The following is a 19,894-nucleotide window of genomic DNA, read 5'->3' on the forward strand; positions in this document are numbered from 1 at the left end:
TACCAAGTGAGCCAGCCAAGGGCCCCTGAAAAATAAACAGTTCTGAGGAAGGAGTATGAAGATAAAGTCCAATTTTTTAGTTCTTCTGTAAAGGCAAAGAAAAGCCATTTAAAAATATGCAAAGATGGGGTGCTGGTTGGCTCAGTAAGTTAAGCTTCTGACTTCAGCTCAGGTCATGATCTTAGTGTCCTGGGATCAAGCCTGTGTTGGCTCTGCACTCAATGGGGAGTCTGCTTGTTCCTCTCCCTCTGCCCCTTACCCCAACTCATGTGTGTGCATGTGCACTCTCTCAAATAAATAATAAAAATAAAAAAATTAAAAAATAAGACATGCAAAGATAAATACGCATGAAAACTGAGAATACACTAAATCAAACAAATTATTATTAAAATATGGTTAGTAAGAGTTTACTAACAAAGAGTAGTCAGGAATGAAAGTAAAAAACTACAAGTTTCAATTGCTGAAAATGAAATTTTTTTTTTAAAGATTTTATTTATTCATTTCACAGACAGAGATCACAAGTAGGCAGAGATGCAGGCAGAGAGAGAGGAGGAAGCAGGCTCCCTGTGGAGCAGAGAGCCCGATGCGGGGCTTGATCCCAGGACCCTGAGATCACGACCTGAGCCGAAGGCAGAGGCTTACCCCACTGAACCACTCAGGCACCCCAAAAATGAAAATGTTTTTGTTCTATTTAATGGTTAAGGGAAAAAACAACATGAATGAGATAAAATGTAAACTTTTTAAAATGTGAGGGAAGTAAAACAGGTTTTATCCTTTATTGATAAGATCTTTCTTTATTGATCTTTATTGATCAAGAATAAGGAACTTCTAAGAAAATAAGAAATAGGTAAGAAAAAGCACTATGAAAACAGAAAACGGTAGTAGTAAAAAACTCTGACCATACATAAAATAAAATAACTGTTAGGAAATGAAATTGACAAAAACCTAGAATCAGAATTTGCTAGATAAAGTATCTTCTTAAAAAATGGATAACGAAGAGTGAGGAGGAGTCAAGATGGCAGAGAAGTAGCAGGCTGAGACTAGATCTGGTAGCAGGATCAGCTAGATAGCTTATCTAAACATTGCAAACACCTACAAATCCAACGGGAGATCGAAGAGAAGAAAAACAGCAATTCTAGAAACAGAAAATCAACCACATTCTGAAAGGTAGGACTGGCGGAGAAGTGAATCCAAAACGATGGGAAGATAGACTGCGGGGTGAGGGGCCGGCTCCTGGCAAGCTGCGGAGCAACGGAGCACAAAATCAGGACTTTTAAAAGTCTGTTCCACTGAGGGACATCGCTCCAGAGGCTAAACCGGGGTGAAGCCCACACGGGGTCAGCGTGGCCCCAAGTCCCGCAGGGTCACAGAAGGATCAGGGGTGTCGGAGTGTCACAGAGCTTGCAGGTATTAGAACGGGGAAGCCGGCTACAGAGGCAGAGCCGAGGAGTGAGCTCTCAGCTCAGGGTTACCTTGAACTGGTCGCAGGCTGGGTGAGCTTGGAGCACGGGTGGAGGCCAGGGATACGGGACTGATTGGGCACTGTTCTCTGGGGGTACACTGAGGAGTGGGGCCCCGGGCTCTTGGCTCCTCTGGGCTGGACCAGGAGGTCGCCATTTTCATTTCTGTCCTCCAGAACTCTACAGAAAGTGTTCAGGAACAAAAGCTCTGGAAAGCGAACCCGAGCGGATTACTTAGCCTGGCCCCTGGTAAGGGTGGTGCAATTCCACCTCCGGCAAAGATACTTGAGAATCACTACAACAGGCCCCTTCCCCAGAAGATCAACAAGAAATCCAGCCAGGACCAAGTTCAACTACCAAGAAGAACCAATACCAAGGTTCAATACCAAGGACAGCAGCGGAATTCCGAAGGAAGAGAAAGCAAAGCACGGAATTCATGGTTTTCTCCCCATGATTCTTTAGTCTTGCAGTTAACTTTTTTTCTTTCAATTTTTCTTCTTCTTCTGCTAAATTTTTTTAAACTTTTACCCTTTTCTTTTTTAACATTTTTAACAAGTTTATCTAATACATATATATTTTTCTTTTTTATATTTTTTATTTTCTTTTTTTAATTTTTTTTTTTTCTGAACCTCTTTTTATATCCCCTTTCTCTCCCCCATGATTTGGGGTCTCTTCTGATTTGGTTAAAGTGCATTTTCCTGGGGTCTTTGCCACCCTTTTAGTATTTTACTTGCTCCTTCATATACTCTTATCTGGACAAAAGGACAAGGCGGAAAAATTCACCACAAAAAAAAAGAACAAGAGGCAATACCGAAGGCTAGGGACCTAATCAACACAGACATTGGTCATATGTCAGATCAAGAGTTCAGAATGACAATTCTGAACATTCTAGCCGGGCTTGAAAAAGGCATGGAAGATACTAGAGAAACCCTCTCTGGAGATACAAAAGCCCTTTCTGGAGAAATAAAAGAACTAAAATCTAACCAAGTTGAAAGAAAAAAAGCTATCAGTGAGGTGCAATAAAAAATGGAAGCTCTCACTGCTAGAATAAATGAGGCAGAAGAAAGAATTAGTGATACAGAAGACCAAATGACAGAGAATAAAGAAGCTGAGCAAAAGAGGGACAAACAGCTACTGGACCATGAGGGGAGAATTCGAGAGATAAGTGACACCGTAAGATGAAACAACATTAGAATAATTGGGATTCCAGAAGAAGAAGAAAGAGAGAGGGGAGCAGAAGGTCTATTGGAGGGAATTATTGGAGAGAATTTCCCTAATATGGCAAAGGGAACAAGCATCAAAATCCAGGAGGTACAGAGAACCCCCCTCAAAGTCAACAAGAATAGGTCCATACCCCGTCACCTAATAGTAAAATTTACAAGTCTTAGTGACAAAGAGAAAATCCTGAAAGCAGCCTGGGGAAAAGAAGTCTGTAACATACAATGGTAAAAATATTAGATTGGCAGCAGACTTATCCACAGAGACCTGGCAGGCCAGAAAGAGCTGGCATGATATATTCAGAGCACTCAACGAGAAAAACATGCAGCCAAGAATACTATATCCAGCTAAGCTATCATTGAAAATAGATAAAAAGCTTTCAGGACAAACAAAAACTGAAAGAATTTGCAAACACCAAACCAGCTCTACAGGAAATATTGAAAGGCGTCCTCTAAGCAAAGAGAGAGCCTAAAAGTAGTAGATCAGAAAGGTACAGAGACAATACACAGTAACAGTCACCTTACAGGCAATACAATGGCACTAAATTCTTATCTCTCAATAGTTACCCTGAATGTTAATGGGCTAAATGCCCCAATCAAAAGACACAGGGTATCAGAATGGATAAAAAAACAAAACCCATCAGTATGTTGCCTACAAGAAACTCATTTTAGACGTGAAGACACCTCCAGATTTAAAGTGAGGGGGTGGAAAACAATTTACCACGCTAATGGGCATCAGAAGAAAGCTGGGGTGGCAATCCTTATATCAGATCAATTAGACTTTGAGCCAAAGACTATAATAAGAGATGAGAAAGGACATTATTTCATACTCAAAGGCTCTGTCCAACAAGAAGATCTAACAATTTCAAATATCTATGCCCCTAACGTGGGAGCAGCCAACTATATAAACCAATTAATAACAAAATCAAAGAAACACATCAACAATAATACAATAATAGTAGGGGACTTGAACACTCCCCTCACTGAAATGGACAGATCATCCAAGCAAAAGATCAACAAGGAAATAAAGGCATTAAATGACACAATGGACCAGATGGACATCACAGATGTATTCAGAACATTCCATCCCAAAGCAACAATACACATTCTTCTCTAGTGCACATGGAACATTCTCCAGAATAGATCACATCCTGGGTCACAAATCAGGTCTCACCCAGTACCAAAAGACTGGGATCATTCCCTGCATATTTTCAGACCACAATGCTCTGAAGCTAGATCTCAATCACAAGAGGAAATTTGGAAAGAATCCAAATACATGGAGACTAAACAGCATCCTTCTAAAGAATGAATGGGTTAACCAGGAAATTAAAGAAGAATTGAAAAAATTCATGGAAACAAATTATAATGAAAACACAATGGTTCAAAATCTGTGGGACACAGCAAAGGCAGTCCTGAGAGGAAAATATATAGTGGTACAAGCCTTTCTCAAGAAACAAGAAAGGTCTCAAGTACATAACCTAACCCTACACATAAAGGAGCTGGAGAAAGAACAAGAAAGAAACCCTAAACCCAGCAGGAGAAGAGAAATCATAAAGATCAGAGCAGAAATCAATGAAATAGAAACCAAAAAAACAATAGAACAAATCAATGAAAGTAGGAGCTGGTTCTTTGAAAGAATTAATAAGACTGATAAATCCCTGGCCAGATTCATCAAAAAGAAAAGAGAAAGGACCCAAATAAATAAAATCATGAATGAAAGAGGAGAGATCAAGCACTGGGTGTTGTGCAAAAACAATGAATACTGTTATGCTGAAAAAATAAATAAATTAGAAAGTTTTGATTAAAAAAAAAAAAAGAAGAAAAAAAAGAAAGAGGAGAGATCACAACTAACACCAAAGAAACACAGGCAATTATAAGAACATACTATGAGCAACTCTACACCAACAAATTTGACAATCTGGAAGAAATGGATACATTCCTAGAGACATATAAACTACCACAACTGAACCAGGAAGAAATGAACAGACCCATAACTAGTAAGGAGATTGAAACAGTCATCAAAAATCTCCAAACAAACAAAAGCCCAGGGCCAGACGGCCTCCAAGGGGAATTCTACTAAACATTTAAAGAAGAACTAATTCCTATTCTCCTGAAACTGTTCCAAAAAATAGAAATGGAAGGAAAGCTTCCAAACTCATTTTATGAGGCCAGCATCACCTTGATCCCAAAACCAGACAAGGATCCCACCAAAAAAGAGAACTACAGACCAATATCCTTGATGAACACAGATGCAAAAATTCTCACCAAAATACTAGCCAATAGGATTCAACAGTACATTAAAAGGATTATTCACCACGATCAAGTGGGATTTATTCCAGGGCTGCAAGGTTGGTTCAACATCCGCAAATCAATCAATGTGATACAACACATTAATAAAAGAAAGAACAAGAACCATATGATACTCTCCATAGATGCTGAAAAAGCATTTGACAAAGTACAGCATCCCTTCCTGATCAAAACTCTTCCAAGTGTAGGGATAGAGGGCACATACCTCAGTATTATCAAAGCCATCTATGAAAAACCCACCACAAATATCATTCTCAATGGAGAAAAACTGAAAGCTTTTCCACTAAGGTCAGGAACACGGCAGGGATGTCCATTATCACCACTGCTACTCAGCATAGTACTAGAAGTCCTAGCCTCAGCAATCAGACAATAAAAGTAAATTAAAGACATCCAAATCAGCAAAGAAGAAGTCAAACTATCACTCTTTGCAGACCATATCATACTATATGTGGAAAACCCAAAATACTCCATTCCAAAACTGCTAGAACTTATACAGGAATTCAGTAAAGTGTCAGGATATAAAATCAATACACCGAAATCAGTTTCATTTCTCTACACCACCAACAAGACAGAAGAAAGAGAAATTAAGGAGTCAGTCCCATTTACAATTGCACACAAAACTATAAGATACCTAGGAATAAACCTAACCAAAGAGGCTAAGAATCTATACGCAGAAAACTATAAAGTACTCACGAAAGAAATTGAGGAAGACACAAAGAAATGGAAAAATGTTCCATGCTCCTGGATTGGAAGAATAAATATTGTGAAAATGTCTATGCTACCTAAAGCAATCTACACATTTAATGCAATCCCTATCAAAATACCATCCATTTTTTTCAAAGAAATGGAACAAATAATCCTAAAATTTATATGGAACCAGAAAAGACCTCGAATAGCCAAAGGAATATTGAAAAAGAAAGCCAAAGTTGGTGGCATCACAATTCCGGACTTCAAGCTCTATTACAAAGCTGTCATCATCAAGACAGCATGGTACTGGCACAAAAACATACACATAGATCAATGGAATAGAATAGAGAGCCCAGAAATAGACCCTCAACTCTATGGTCAACTAATCTTCGACAAAGCAGGAAAGAATGTCCAATGGAAAAAAGACAGCCTCTTCAATAAATGGTGCTGGGAAAATTGGACAGCCACATGCAGAAAAATGAAACTGGACCACTTCCACACCACACACGAAAACAGACTCAAAATGGATGAAGGACCTCAATGTGAGACAGGAATCCATCAAAATCCTTGAGGAGAATGCAGGCAGCAACCTCTTCGACCTCAGCCGCAGCAACATCTTCTTAGGAACATTGCCAAAGGCCAGGGAAGCAAGGGCAAAAATGAACTATTGGGATTTCACCAAGATCAAAAGCTTTTGCACAGCAAAGGAAACAGTTAACAAAACCAAAAGACAACTGACAGAATGGGAGAAGATATTTGCAAACGACATATCAGATAAAGGGCTAGTATCCAAAATCTATAAGGAACTTAGCAAACTCAACACCCAAAGAACAAACAATCCAATCAAGAAATGGGCAGAAGACATGAACAGACATTTCCGCAAAGAAGACATCCGGATGGCCAACAGACACATGGAAAAGTGCTCCACATCGCTCAGCATCAGGGAAATACAAATTAAAACCACAATGAGATATCACCTCACACCAGTCAGAATGGCTAAAATTAACAAATTAGCAAATGACAGATGCTGGCGAGGATGCGGAGAAAGGGGAACCCTCCTACACTGTTGGTGGGAATGCATGCTGGTGCAACCACTCTGGAAAACAGCATGGAGATTCCTCAAAATGTTGAAAATAGAACTACCCTATGATCCAGCAATTGCACTAACTGGGTATTTACCCTAATGATACAAACATAGTGATCCGAAGGGGCACGTGCACCTGAACGTTTATAGAAGCAATGTCTACAATAACCAAACTATGGAAAGAACCTAGATGTCCATCAACAGATGAATGGATAAAGAAGATGTGGTATATATACACAATGGAATACTAGGCAGCCATCAAAAGAAATGAAATCTTGCCATTTGCAACAATGTGGATGGAACTAGAGGGTATCATGCTTGGTGAAATAAGTCAATCGGAGAAAGACAACTATCATATGATCTCCCTGATATGAGGAAGTGGAGATGCAACATGGGGGGTTGGGGGGTAGAAGAAGAATAAATGAAACAAGGTGGGATTGGGAGGGAGACAAACCATAAGTGACTCTTAATCTCACAAAACAATCTGAGGGTTGCTGGGGGAAGTGGGGGTTGGAAGAGGGGGAGTGCAGTTATGGACATGGGGAGAGTATGTGCTATGTTGAGTGCTGTGAAGTGTGTAAACCTGACGATTCACAGACCTGTACCCCTGGGGATAGAAATATATTATATGTTTATAAAAAAATAAAAAACAAATAAAAAATTTAAAAAATGGATAAAGATTCTGAATAAGATGAAACATCAAGCAGTACGTAGAGATGAATAAAGCACTCCATAAACAAATTCCATTTTCTACAGGTACTAAAAGACTACTTATATAAATTAAGGATGTACTGGGACACAAATAAAATTCAAGGCATTTACTGAAGAAAATGTATAACAAAATTCTCTGATCAGAATGTAATGAAATCATACCGACAACAAGAGTAACAACCAAAACGACAAGAGTAAAAACCAACTGAAAATGCAAATGATATCATTATGTAATTCAAAGAGGATACTGAAATGAAAATTACAAGTGATAAATATAAAGAGAATTTGGTAAATCTAAATCACTCTGATGCTGCCAATGCCAAAGTCAAAAGAAAACCTACAGCCTTATAATACTAAACAAAAACTGCAACAAACTATCTAAGGACATACCACAAAGACCTGGGGGGGGAAAAAGCGAGTGTAAGTCAAAGAAAGGAATTAAGAAGCCTAAAGAAACCAAAAGATTAGAAAAAAACTGAAGAACACTCCTGAAAAACAATAAAACTAAACCATAAATGGGGTGCCTGGGTGGCTCAGTCAGTTGGGCATCTGTCTTTGGCCTGAGTGGTGATCTCTGGGTCCTGGGATTGAGCCTTGCATCAGCCTTCTTGCTCAACTGGGAGCTGCTTCTCTCTCTTTCTCTCTTTCCCTCTCCCTCTCCCTCTGCCCCTGCCCACCACTTGTTCTGTCTCAAGTAAACAAACAATTAAAAAAAAATGATAAACAATGCCTCTGGCAAGTGTAAAAAAATAATAATATTGTAACACGACAAAATGGTAATTGAATCACAGTGGTAGAGACTTTTTGTTACTTAGGAGAATATAGTATACAACCTCATGCTGATTCTTAAAGTCCATATAAAAAGGATATCCTAAGAAAACACAAGTAACAATTCAAAATGAAATACAAAAGTACTCAGAGTCTAAAATACTAGAAAAGTCATTAAAGAACTTCCAAGGTCAGCAAGCCCTAATAACAGAATAATGTAATAAAAAAATATGTGAAACAGGAAAAGTACAGGAAATTCTATGAAGGCTCATATATTAAAATGAATGCCAAAATCTTAACCAAAGTATTAGCCAAATGAAGCTAGCAGTATCCTGATGTGCAGTGGCCAAGCAAAATTCAGGTCATGAATGTACAATCGATAAATAAAAAAAAGAGAATCATTTCTAAAGATATTAAATGGATAGCTGATAAGATTTTACATCTATTCCTGATCAAAATTTAGCAAAAATATTTTACAGGGAAATTCCCATAATCTAATATACAGTATCCATAGAAACCCACACCTAACATCATATTTAAAGTACTCCCATTAGACTCAGAGACAAAACAAGGATCTCAGTAATTCCTACTACTTTTCAACACAGTTACGAAGATGTTGGATTTAGAGAAACTTAAAAAAAATATTAAAACAGAAATGGATTCATAGCTTTCTAAATAGGCATTTAATTTCACTGGTGAAAAAAGCCTTCTGGTGTAGCAGTATTGAAACGAAACTTCATTTTGCTTTTTAAAGATTTTATTTATTTATTTGACAGACAGAGATCACAAGTAGGCAGAGAGGCAGGCAGAGAGAGGAGGAAGCAGGCTCCCTGCCAAGCAGAGAGCCTGATGCGGAACTCGATCCCAGGACCCCAGGATCACGACCTGAGCTGAAGGCAAAGGCTTTAACCCACTGAGCCACCCAGGCGCCCTGAAACTTCATTTCTTTTGTAAGAACAAACTGCTCAAAGAAACTGAATAGGAGTTTGGAAAACAGACCCATATACTTAATGGAAATTTATTATGTGAACATGCTGGCATTGCAAGAAAAGACTGAATTATACATGCCATTGAGTCAAGTGGTTTTGTATTTTGGAGGCAAATCGTATTAGATATCTATACTTCACAAGAAAACAAAATCTAGTTCGATCTAAATGTAAAAAGCAATATTATAAAAGTTTGAAACAAATGAATATTCTTCTGATTGTGAAATGGTGAAGGTCATTTTAACTATAACAAAACCCACAAGAGCATTGTCTCAATACATAAAAATTTAAAAGTTCTATATGTAACAAATAATAGCTTAAACAATATTTGAAGAACTGACAAATTGGTAGATAATCATACCTACAACATCTATAACAGAAGCAATATACTTATGATACAGAAAAAAGCCTTTGAAATCAGTGAGGAAAAAATGTACAAAGAGAATAACTGGCAACCCACAGAAGAATTCTGAAAGGAAAAAAATACCAATGCGTCTAGTAATCTAAGAAATGTGAAGCAGAATATGAGATAATATTTCATTTATCAAATTATGAGGCCTTTAAGAGACAGATAATACACAATGTTGGAAAGGATGGGGAAAAAGGACTCCATGAACTTCAGAGGGAAGAATGATGAGGATGATTTAATGTTACTGTCCTTTAACAGACAACCAATCTAGACTTTAAGAAAAATTATACAAGATGAGATCGGGAGGGAGACAAACCATAAAAGACTCTTTTTTTTTTTTTTTTAAAGATTTTATTTATTTATTTGACAGATAGAGATCACAAGTAGGGAGAGAGGCAGGCAGAGAGAGCGAGAGGAGGAAGCAGGCTCCCTGCCAAGCAGAGAGCCCGATGCGGGGCTCGATCCCAGGACCCTGGAATCATGACCTGAGCGAAAGGCAGAGGCTTTAACCCACTGAGCCACCCAGGCGCCCCCATAAGAGACTCTTAATCTCACAAAACAAATTGAGGGTTGCTGGGGTTGGGGGTGGGTAGGGATACGGTGGTTGGGTTATGGACACTGGGGAGGGTATGTGCTATGGTGAGTGCTATGAAATGTGTAAGCCTGATGATTCACAGACCTGTACCCCTGGGCTAAATAAATATGTTAATTTTTAAAAAAAGAAAAAAGAAAAATTACATGGGTGGACAAGGGAAGCTGCCCAGTACATTAAGTTTAAAAAACAAGTTAAAAAATATTATTTATATATGTAAAATATTGTATTTTGTAATAAATACAGTTTGTATGGGCATAAAGTTTGGAAAAGTATATATTGAATGACTTTAGTGATTAGTTGTAGAAGAACCAGAATTTAAGAGGGAAGATTTATTTTTTTAACTATTTTTTGGGGGCACATTCAAGATATGGAAGATAAGAAATACTAAGACTCTGCCTGTCATACCAGTGCCTATTACATTCTTCTGTTTTACATCTGCCCATTACTATCTGTAACACAATTACACACACACACACACACACACACACATACACATGTACACATAAGTACATGTGTGTGTATATTATATTCTGCAGGCAAGCATGTTTACTTGGTAACCTTCTGTATTATTTAAATGTTCTATAATAACTGTAATAACCATGTACTGCTTTTACTTCAGAAAAAGTCATTCAAAAGTGATTTTCCTTTGGGGTTAAAAAAAAACAAAACACCAATGACTTCTTTAAGTATATTGAAACCAGAGGGGGAGGAGTGAGGGAGAAAGACAGAAGAGAAGAACCTACCCGAATGATGAATCTGATAGCTGCACATCCAGAGGTTGCCATGACTTTTGCACTATTGGGGACGAGATTAAAAAGGGTAGGTACAATGGCTTCAGCGCCATGATCAAATTTGTTTCCCAAAACTGTTGAAAGATGTCTACAAAGGAAGACAAAAATTTTTTTTTAATATTAAGTATAGGTAGGAGTATATAATTTTAAAACATTCTCTTACTGAATTCACTTAAAATTTTTATTTCAACTACTTCTAAAAGCAGAAAAACAAAAGAGAAAGAGAAGTGCAAATATTACTTCATTTCCTTGTTTTTCCCACCCTTTAACTGTCTAGTCCAAAGCTGTAATTTGGCATTTTACCATTTCTCTCCTTTAAAAAATATTTTAGTTATTTGTTTATTTAGAGAGAGTATGGTTATTTAGAGAGAAAGTGTGTGTGTGTGTGTGTGTGTGTGTGTGTGTGTGTGTGTGTGTGTATAGAATCTTAAGGAGACTCCATACTGAGTGCACAGCCTCAGGGCTCAATCTCATGACCCCAAGATCATGACCTGAGCCCAAATCAAGAGTCAGATGCTTAACTGAGCTCCCAGGCATCCCCACTTTTTTATAAAAGATTTTTTATTTTGGCAGGGGCAGATGAGAAGGTAGGGACAAGCAGACTCTCAAAGATGTAAATCTTGGTGTAGGGTTTCAGAATTCTGGACTGAAAACACAACTTGACCATACACTAGTTAGTTGGGTGATCCTAAGAACATCTGTCTTCTCTCTCCAATTCAGAGTTAAACAACTAAATTCAGTCTTGAACTGCATGACTTAGTTAGGACACTTAAGAAGGATGCTCTCATCACTAGTTACTTTCTTTTTTTTTTTTAAAGGCAGGCAGAGAGAGAGGCAGAAGCAGGCTCCCTTCAGAGCAGAGAGCCCAATGCGGGGCTCAATCCCAGGACCCTGGGATCATGACCTGAGCCGAAGGCAGAGGCTTTAACCCACTGAGCCATCCAGGCGCCCCTGGTTACTTTCTGGATATTTAAGTCTTATTTCAAATACACTGTTGGGATACAATTAGCTCAAAAAACTCAGGTTCTTGATTAACAGAGGTATTCAGACCTATTTACTAGTGTTCGCTATACTTTCAAGTTCTCTAATGTCTAAACTCGTGGGCAAAAAGGAACCTCAGAGGTGCCTGGGTGGCTCAGTCAGTTAAACATCTGCCTTGGGCTCAGGTCACAATCCTGGGATTCTGGGATTAGCCCACATAAGGGTCCCTGCTTCTTTCTCTTCGTCTGTGGCTCCCCCTGCTTGTGTGCGCTGTCAAATAAATAAATAAAATCTTAAAAAAAAAAAAAGGAAGGGAACCTCAAATCAAAAGCAAGAAGGTACCACCTGTATCTGGATAGTCTGGTCTTCCTTTAAAGAGAGTTTTGTTTAAAAAAAAAAAAAAGAGATTGTTTTGTTTGGGTAGGCAGGTGATGTACTTGGGAATCAGCTTGATCTTCATCAGTTTATCAGAAAGAGCCTTACTTTAAAAGTTAGTTGAGTACTATTCCTATACAGTGGCCTCTCTGGGATCTCTACCAAATGCCCTGGGTATTCAACTAGTTTTCTCCATTATGGCTCATCAGAACTTCAACCTCTCCCAGCCCATATGAGCTCTGGGAAGTGTTGTTTACCTTATAGCCTCCAGCACTAGTTCTTTCCCATCCTCAGGGAGCTGCACATTTTACATGCACAGATAAGTACTCAGCTAGACTCATGGGATCCCTTATGCTGTTCTCTACAGCTCTTTCTCTGTTTCTCTCTCTACTCTCCAGGATTCTGCTCTGCAAATTTTAACCGCTTTCATCTTCAGAAACTCCAGTCTCTGTTTAATCAACTCAATCAAACTGTCTTGCTCTGCTTGGGTGCTTCCTCTCTTCTCCATGGTCCAGAAAGTATCTCCAGGTCAAAACTGTGTCGATCATACTGCTCAACTGACCTGTTTCTTTCAATAATCATAATCTTGCCCTGTCTGTCCACTGTTCATTATCTAGAAATACCTGTTTTACATGTCTTATCCAATTTTCTGCAAAACAGTTAGCTCCTTACCAGTTATTGCATCATTGTTAGAAGCAGAACTCTCACATGGAATATTTTTCAAGGTTATAGTTTGTAGATTTTTGTTCTCCTTTTCACTTTTGCTTTTAAAAGATATCCAATTATATTTGTATATTGACTTGTATTTAGCATCTTGCTAAAGTCCCTTAATTAAAATAATTTGTCTATATATTCTTATATATATCCATGGTTTTCCATGGATAATTATATCATCTGTTAATAATGGCAGTTTTGTTCCTTTTCTAGCAATCCCCATAGCTTTTATTTCCTGGGATTTTTTTTTTTTTTTCCCCTCCATTCTGACCAGGACATCTATTGCAATTCTGATTAGAAATATTAATAGTAGGCATCTTTGTGTTCCGTAGCTTCAAAGAATGCTTATATAACAGCAGTACACAGATCAGAAGTAGAGGTAAAAGAAATGTCAGTGTTGTACCATACTAGAATTTTGTTAAAATATAAACATGCAGAATAAATTTCAATCTTGATTAAGTTAATGATACGTTATAATTCCACGATAATTGTTAAAATGTCAGAAATAGCTTAATACCCAAATTAATAAAGAGAAAACAATAGTTCTCAGACACATTAATTTTCTTCTTAAAGATTTAGTGACCAAAAATGCACATGTAGGCTTTATACATATAACCACATTTTAATGCTTACATAATATTGTTAAGAAAGATTAAAAAAAAATCACACAAATGAAATCTTTATTTATAATAAAAATTACTTTCGGATTACATATATGCTGTTTTTGGGTTGTCCTGCTTTACTTAATGAGCACTAAATCACTGAGTACTGAATGAATTCATAAAAAACATTTATCACAGAAAACATACTTACGCTACAGTAATGCAAGCTTCTCTAACCACTTGGGATCTAAGATCTTTTGCTGAAAGTTTCAGTGCTCCATCCAACAAGCGTAAATGTTGGAAAAAGCAGTCATATTGTGCAGCTCCAGCAACAAGCAATGATCGAATTTTCTTAAGCTGAAGTGAAGAGAATTTTCATTATTGACATAGTGTCAATGTAAAAAAAAAAAAAAAATTACCAAAACTTCATCATTTGAACAAAAATCTAAAAATAACATTTCATTATGTTTTTATAACTATATTCAGACATTTTAACAGCATTAAATGTGTCTTACAAATAAACATGCAAACCAAAGAAAGTTTTCTGGAAAAGAATGTTATAGATTTAGTTATATACAAAACGGACATATGAAAAACAAAACAAAACAAAACAATAAAATGGACATATGTAACGTATGAATAGCTAAGTACATTTTAAAGTCTTAAGAATAAGTTTTAAAGTTTTTATTGTAGTAAAATATGCATTAACATAAAATTAATCACTTTAAACACTGTAAAGCATACAATTCAGTGGCATAATTATATTGAAAATGGGCAAAAATTACCACTATCTACCAAGGAGACTATTTTCAAAAGGGCCAAATTTGGAAACTATATCCACCCATAAGCCAAAGAACAGAATCAAATGGACAAACTAGTCAGCCAGGTCCATATTTTACTATTTTCACACTTTGTGAATAGGTCTTCCCCCTATTTCTACGTCTTAAGCTTTACTTTTTAATACAGGATTGACAAATGTTTTCTATATTAACACCAGACATACCTAATAGAATTACATCAATCAGAAGATACCCACAGGTACATATCTGTGCTCATACATACTGGTAAGCTGAGTTTACCTATCATATCCATTATTATATATAATTTCCTGTTACTTCTCTGAGGTTTTCTAAATTTTTAGAGATCTTTAAAACTATATCAGATGGACTGACAATGAAAAACATAAAAAAGAGGGGCGCCTGGGTGGCTCAGTGGATTAGGCCGCTGCCTTCGGCTCGGGTCATGATCTCAGGGTCCTGGGATCGAGCCCCGCATCAGGCTCTCTGCTCCGTGGGGAGCCTGCCTCCTCCTCTCTCTCTGCCTGCCTCTCTGCCTACTTGTGATCTCTCTCTCTGTCAAATAAATAAATAAAATCTTTAAAAAAAAAAAAGAAAAACATAAAAAAGATATTATAAGGGTAGGAAAAATTTTGTAAGAATAGTTATATAATCTTAATGCACATAAGGGAAACTATCATAGGTGGAGAAATCAGAAGGCACCTAAACAAGATTAACTAAAAACAAAACAAATCACAACATGGTTGGAAAAAATCACCTGCAACATATTAAGTACAATACACAAAGAATGATAATAAAATGAGATAAAGACAAATAGTCCAATACTAAATTGAGCAAAATAAATAAAAGTGTGCTCAACCTTACTAGTGATAAGCAAATGCTAATTACAACAAAGATGCATCGCTTTCCTCCACCAGACCAGCAAAAATTAAAGACTTAACAGCATTTAGTATGAGAAAAAAAAGAGATGCTCTTACTGCAAGTAAGATTATGAGTCACTAACACCTTTGTTCAAAATAATTTGGCAACACAACTAAAATAAAATTATATCTACTCTTTACCCAACAATCCCATTTTAAAAAACTTGACCTACAAAAATAAAAACACCATTGTTATAGATGTGCACAAGGATATTTATTGCAATATTGTCGAAATAGCAAAAAATAAAAAAGTGTAAGTCCATCAAATGGGAAATGGTTTAATGAATTACATGGTATCTTTTAACTAAGAAAAAGAAGCACATATTGGTGCTTATTTATTTGCATTCAGCAAATATCTGAGCAACTACTATATGCCTGGCACCTACAGCAATTATACTGAAAGGGCATAATTTATGAAAGAAACTGAATGAAAACAAGTTATTGAGTAATATATCTAGTATGATATTTATTTTTATAGAAGTGGGAGGAAAAAACTGTGTTTATCTTATCATACATATATATAGAAGAGGATATATTCCAAAATGAAAACATGTTTCCTTAATAGGGAGTAAACTATTAACTTTTTCCTTATAATCTTCTGTACTGTTCCACTTAACTGCAATGAGCCCATGTCACTTTTCTAATTAAAAAACTGAAAGATCATCTGTGTTTCCAAAAGGGTTGTTTTGAAGTAAAACAAAAAACTCATTTAAAAAAATTAATAATCTCTACAAGCAACACAGAGCTTGAACTCACAACCCCTTGGACTCCTGACCCCAAGATCAAGAGTTGCATGTTCTACTCAATGAGCAGAGAGACATGCATTCCAACAAAAAACTCTTAAGTACAAAGTTTGTGTTTTATATTGACAACATTTAATTTGTCATGTTTCTGCACAGATTACCTATGACAGAGGTCTTTCTATCTCAGACTAATCTCGGACCTGAAGACAGAGTAATGAATCATACTTAGCAAATATGAAGCAACGTTACTTTCTGTTAAATATTTCAATACCTTAAAATATGCAAACTTCCTATTAAAGAGAAGCTGAAAAATCTTTTGTTTGTAGCACCATAAAGCAAAATTTTCAAAGGGCCATATATGATTTATTCATCAAAATGGAGACTGAGAGTTCTCAGAGCAGAAGTCTTCAAATGGAACCCTTTGGGGTGCCTACGTGGCTCAGCTGGTTAAGTATTTTGGCTCAGGTCATGATCCCACGGTCCTGGGATCGAGTTCTGCATCGGGCTCCCTGCTCTACAGGGGAGTCTACCTTTCCCTCTCCCTCTACCCTTGATCATGTGTTCTCTGCCAAATAAATAAATAAAATCTTAAAAGAAAAAAGAAACAGAACCTTTCTCTGGCTTCTTGAGGACACTGAGGTACTCATTTGGAACCTCAGATATAAATGTGACAAATTAAAAAATATTAAAATATACAGTCCTTTGTCGATGTAGATATTATTTTAAAAGTACTTATCAGGGGTGCCTGGGTGGCTCAGTGGGTTAAAGTCTCTGCCTTCGGCTCAGGTCATGATCCCAGGGTCCTGGGATCGAGCCCCGCATTGGGCTCTCTGCTCCGCAGGGAGCCTGCTTCCTTCTCTCTCTCTCTCTGCCTGCCTCTCTGCCTACTTGTGATCTCTGTCTGTCAAATAAATAAATAAAAATAAAATCTTTAAAAAAAAGATTAAAAAAATAAAAGTACTTGTCAAATATTTTATTGAGGAATTTAGGATAAAATACTCTGAACTCAAGGAGACTTTTTTCTTTTTAAATCATGGGTGAAAAATATTCATCATATTTTTCATCATTGTGAGAAAATAAAAACAGCCAGACAGACATATTGTCGTCAACTGATGTCAATACTATGAAACTATTGAGCATGGGGGCAAAGTGAACTGCTTTACAGGAAAAGCTTATAAAATCTGAGAACACTGCCTACTGATGAACAACTATATAAACCCACACAAAATCATCACACAGACATCAGTGAAGCTCACATTTTCTTGCTCAGTCAATAAGCAGCACATGTGGAGAAACTAACGAATGAGCTAGGCTCCATGGATCAGCAGAAACAATAAAAACTGACCCTAACTCAGAAAATTCCAATTACCTCAAAGTGTTTTTCCAGAAAGAAATGTTAGCTTTCATATCTATTTCATAAGCAAATACCATGTAGTAAGATTACTGAATTTCCATGTTTTGGGAACATTAAAAAAAAAGAGGAGAAGGATAACAAAATAAAAAGACTTACTGCATTGGCACGCTGATCCCAGTCGTGTTTGTCATCTGACAATATTTCCCTGATTTTATTTAATGTTTCTTCAAGTTCTCGACTAGAATAGATCTTAAAGATACAAAGTTATAACATTAGTATTTCTTGCCATAAGAAATATCAAAGCTTCCTTTGAAACACTGATGCCCCAATGTTTATAGCAGTCTTTTAATAAAGTTATTTCCCATTTTAGAACCATTATTAATGGAAAATATATTATCTTCCTTACCTGTTACCCTTGTGCTATTTCTCTGTTCATGACTAACTTCAGATATACTCTTAAAAATGCTTTGTCATTTAAAAACATGATGCAAATATCCTAAGAACTAATAATAGGCCTAACTTCTCAAAATGACTTCAGGTATGTACCTACTGCATTCATATACTTACACTATTGCAAAAGGACATGATTTAGGTTAGCTCCCCCACACTGTAGCCAGGATAGTTACATGCTTTGTTTCCTCAGGAGTCAACTGTTTGCCAAAAATACCATTATCCTTTCACTCACTTAAATATATTCACATAATAGGGATGCATTATGCCAGGCATGAAGGATATTACGGCAAGCAAAAACAGGCATGGTCTTTTCCTTATGGAGCTTATAATTGTATGAACAGATTTGTAAGCATTATTCATGGGGAATGCCACTTTACTAGTATCCTTACCTGAACAGAAGGGACATCTGTAAAAGCTTTTATAAAGTCATCTTCATCAACTGCTCCAGCACCTCCTTCTTTAGAAGCACCTGCTAATCAAAAGAAATTTAATTTTTAAGTTTAATTTTAAGCATGATAGCACCAAAGAAAATATGAAAAATATAACTCCTTTAATATCAACAAAGGCACTAATTTTGAGGGACATTCCATTTTTTAAGACAGCATTAAAAAAAATCACCATCTTTCAGGAAAGTCAAGGTCCATAGCAATAGCTGATTAATTCTCTATAAATACTAAGGTAGGCTAGTTGTAAACTTCAAACAGTAGGAACAGAGCCCTCCTATCCTTATTCAATGAAGCGGCAAGTACACAAGAAATAAGGTGGAAAGATAATCATTTAAAAAGGTAAATGGCAATTTTAAATGACACTGTCAACAGATGATGGCGAGTAACAGAGCAGAGGATCCATGTATGCTGCAGTGCTCAGGAAAGCAAATGTGAAAGATATGAGGACCTTGGAATTAAATTTAAATATGCAAACAAATCTTCCTTTATTGTACATAGACAATAAGAAAGTAAACTTAATAGATAGTAGCTGTTTAAGAGCGAGTAATTTAGCAACTTTCAGCTCCAAGTCCACTCTTTCATATTCAGTGATGCTGGGCCTACCTAGGATTGAGTAAACCATTTTTCTGCTCATTCTAATGGCTTCCTGTTAAACTCTATTAACAGGGTGCTCAAAAGATGGAAGTTGACAGAAGAAGGGACATGCTCCTTCTGGCTTCCTGTTCTTGTCTGTAAAACCCTAGCAACTCTGGCAGGAAACTCCTTTCAGTTAGCAGCACCTGATTCTTGTTGCAGTTTTTCTAACCCTCACTGATGCAGCTCTCAGTCCCATCAGAAACGCCAGCCCGCTAGTACTCCTCACAGAGGTCGAGCCACAGCTCTGCAGGGCCCCACCTCTAAGTTTTAACCTCCTCATTTTGTTCTTCCAGCTCTAGAAGTAGGAGCTGTTGACTGTAATTACTACCTCCATGACATTTTAGTGTTCTCTTTCTGCATTTTTAACTTACCATACCCATTTAACAATTCTTCGTATTAAATTCTGTCTGTAAAAATAACTGTTGGGGAGCCTGGATGGCTCAACTGATTGAGCGTCCAACTCTTGATTTCAGCTTAGGTCATGGTGTCAGGGTTGTAGAATAGAGCCCATGTAGGGCTCCACGCTCTGTAGGGGTCTGTGTGGGATTCTCTGCCTCTACCTCTGGCCCCTCCCCCAACTTGTGTTTGCTCTCTCTCAAATAAATAAATAAATAAATAAAATCTTAAAAGAAACCACAACAGTTACTTTTAAAGACTTATTTATTTCAGAAAGAGAGAGAGTGTCCACGCACACAGGTGCACATGAATGGAGGGCAGTGGCAGAGAATCTCAAGCAGACTCCACACTGAACATGGAACCCAATGAGTTGCCGGTATCACTATCTGAGATCATGACCTGAGCTGAAATCAAGACTGAAACGGTTAATCAACCAAGCCACCCAGGTGCCCCTGTGGTTTC

General features: G+C 37.1%; 1 protein-coding gene across 29 annotated transcripts in view; it reads right to left on the reverse strand.

Annotated features, from left to right (window-relative positions):
* The window catches only part of CLASP2 (cytoplasmic linker associated protein 2), a 192,800-nt gene that overhangs the window by 96,344 nt on the left and 76,562 nt on the right, over positions 1-19,894 (reverse strand). For 18 of the 29 annotated variants that reach the window (XM_046001628.1, XM_046001649.1, XM_046001642.1 and 15 more), the window contains 4 exons: positions 18,344-18,423; positions 17,658-17,750; positions 13,899-14,044; positions 10,968-11,103 (listed from right to left, as the gene is read on the reverse strand). In XM_046001628.1, coding sequence (XP_045857584.1) covers positions 10,968-11,103; positions 13,899-14,044; positions 17,658-17,750; positions 18,344-18,423 — 455 coding nt within the window. Of the gene's footprint in view, positions 1-10,967; positions 11,104-13,898; positions 14,045-17,657; positions 17,751-18,343; positions 18,427-19,894 lie in introns of all 29 variants that reach the window. The other 11 variants (XM_046001627.1, XM_046001648.1, XM_046001646.1 and 8 more) reach the window with 1 other exon arrangement.

The sequence above is a fragment of the Meles meles genome, chromosome 4, assembly GCF_922984935.1.
Source record: "Meles meles chromosome 4, mMelMel3.1 paternal haplotype, whole genome shotgun sequence".
Taxonomy (NCBI): domain Eukaryota; kingdom Metazoa; phylum Chordata; class Mammalia; order Carnivora; family Mustelidae; genus Meles; species Meles meles.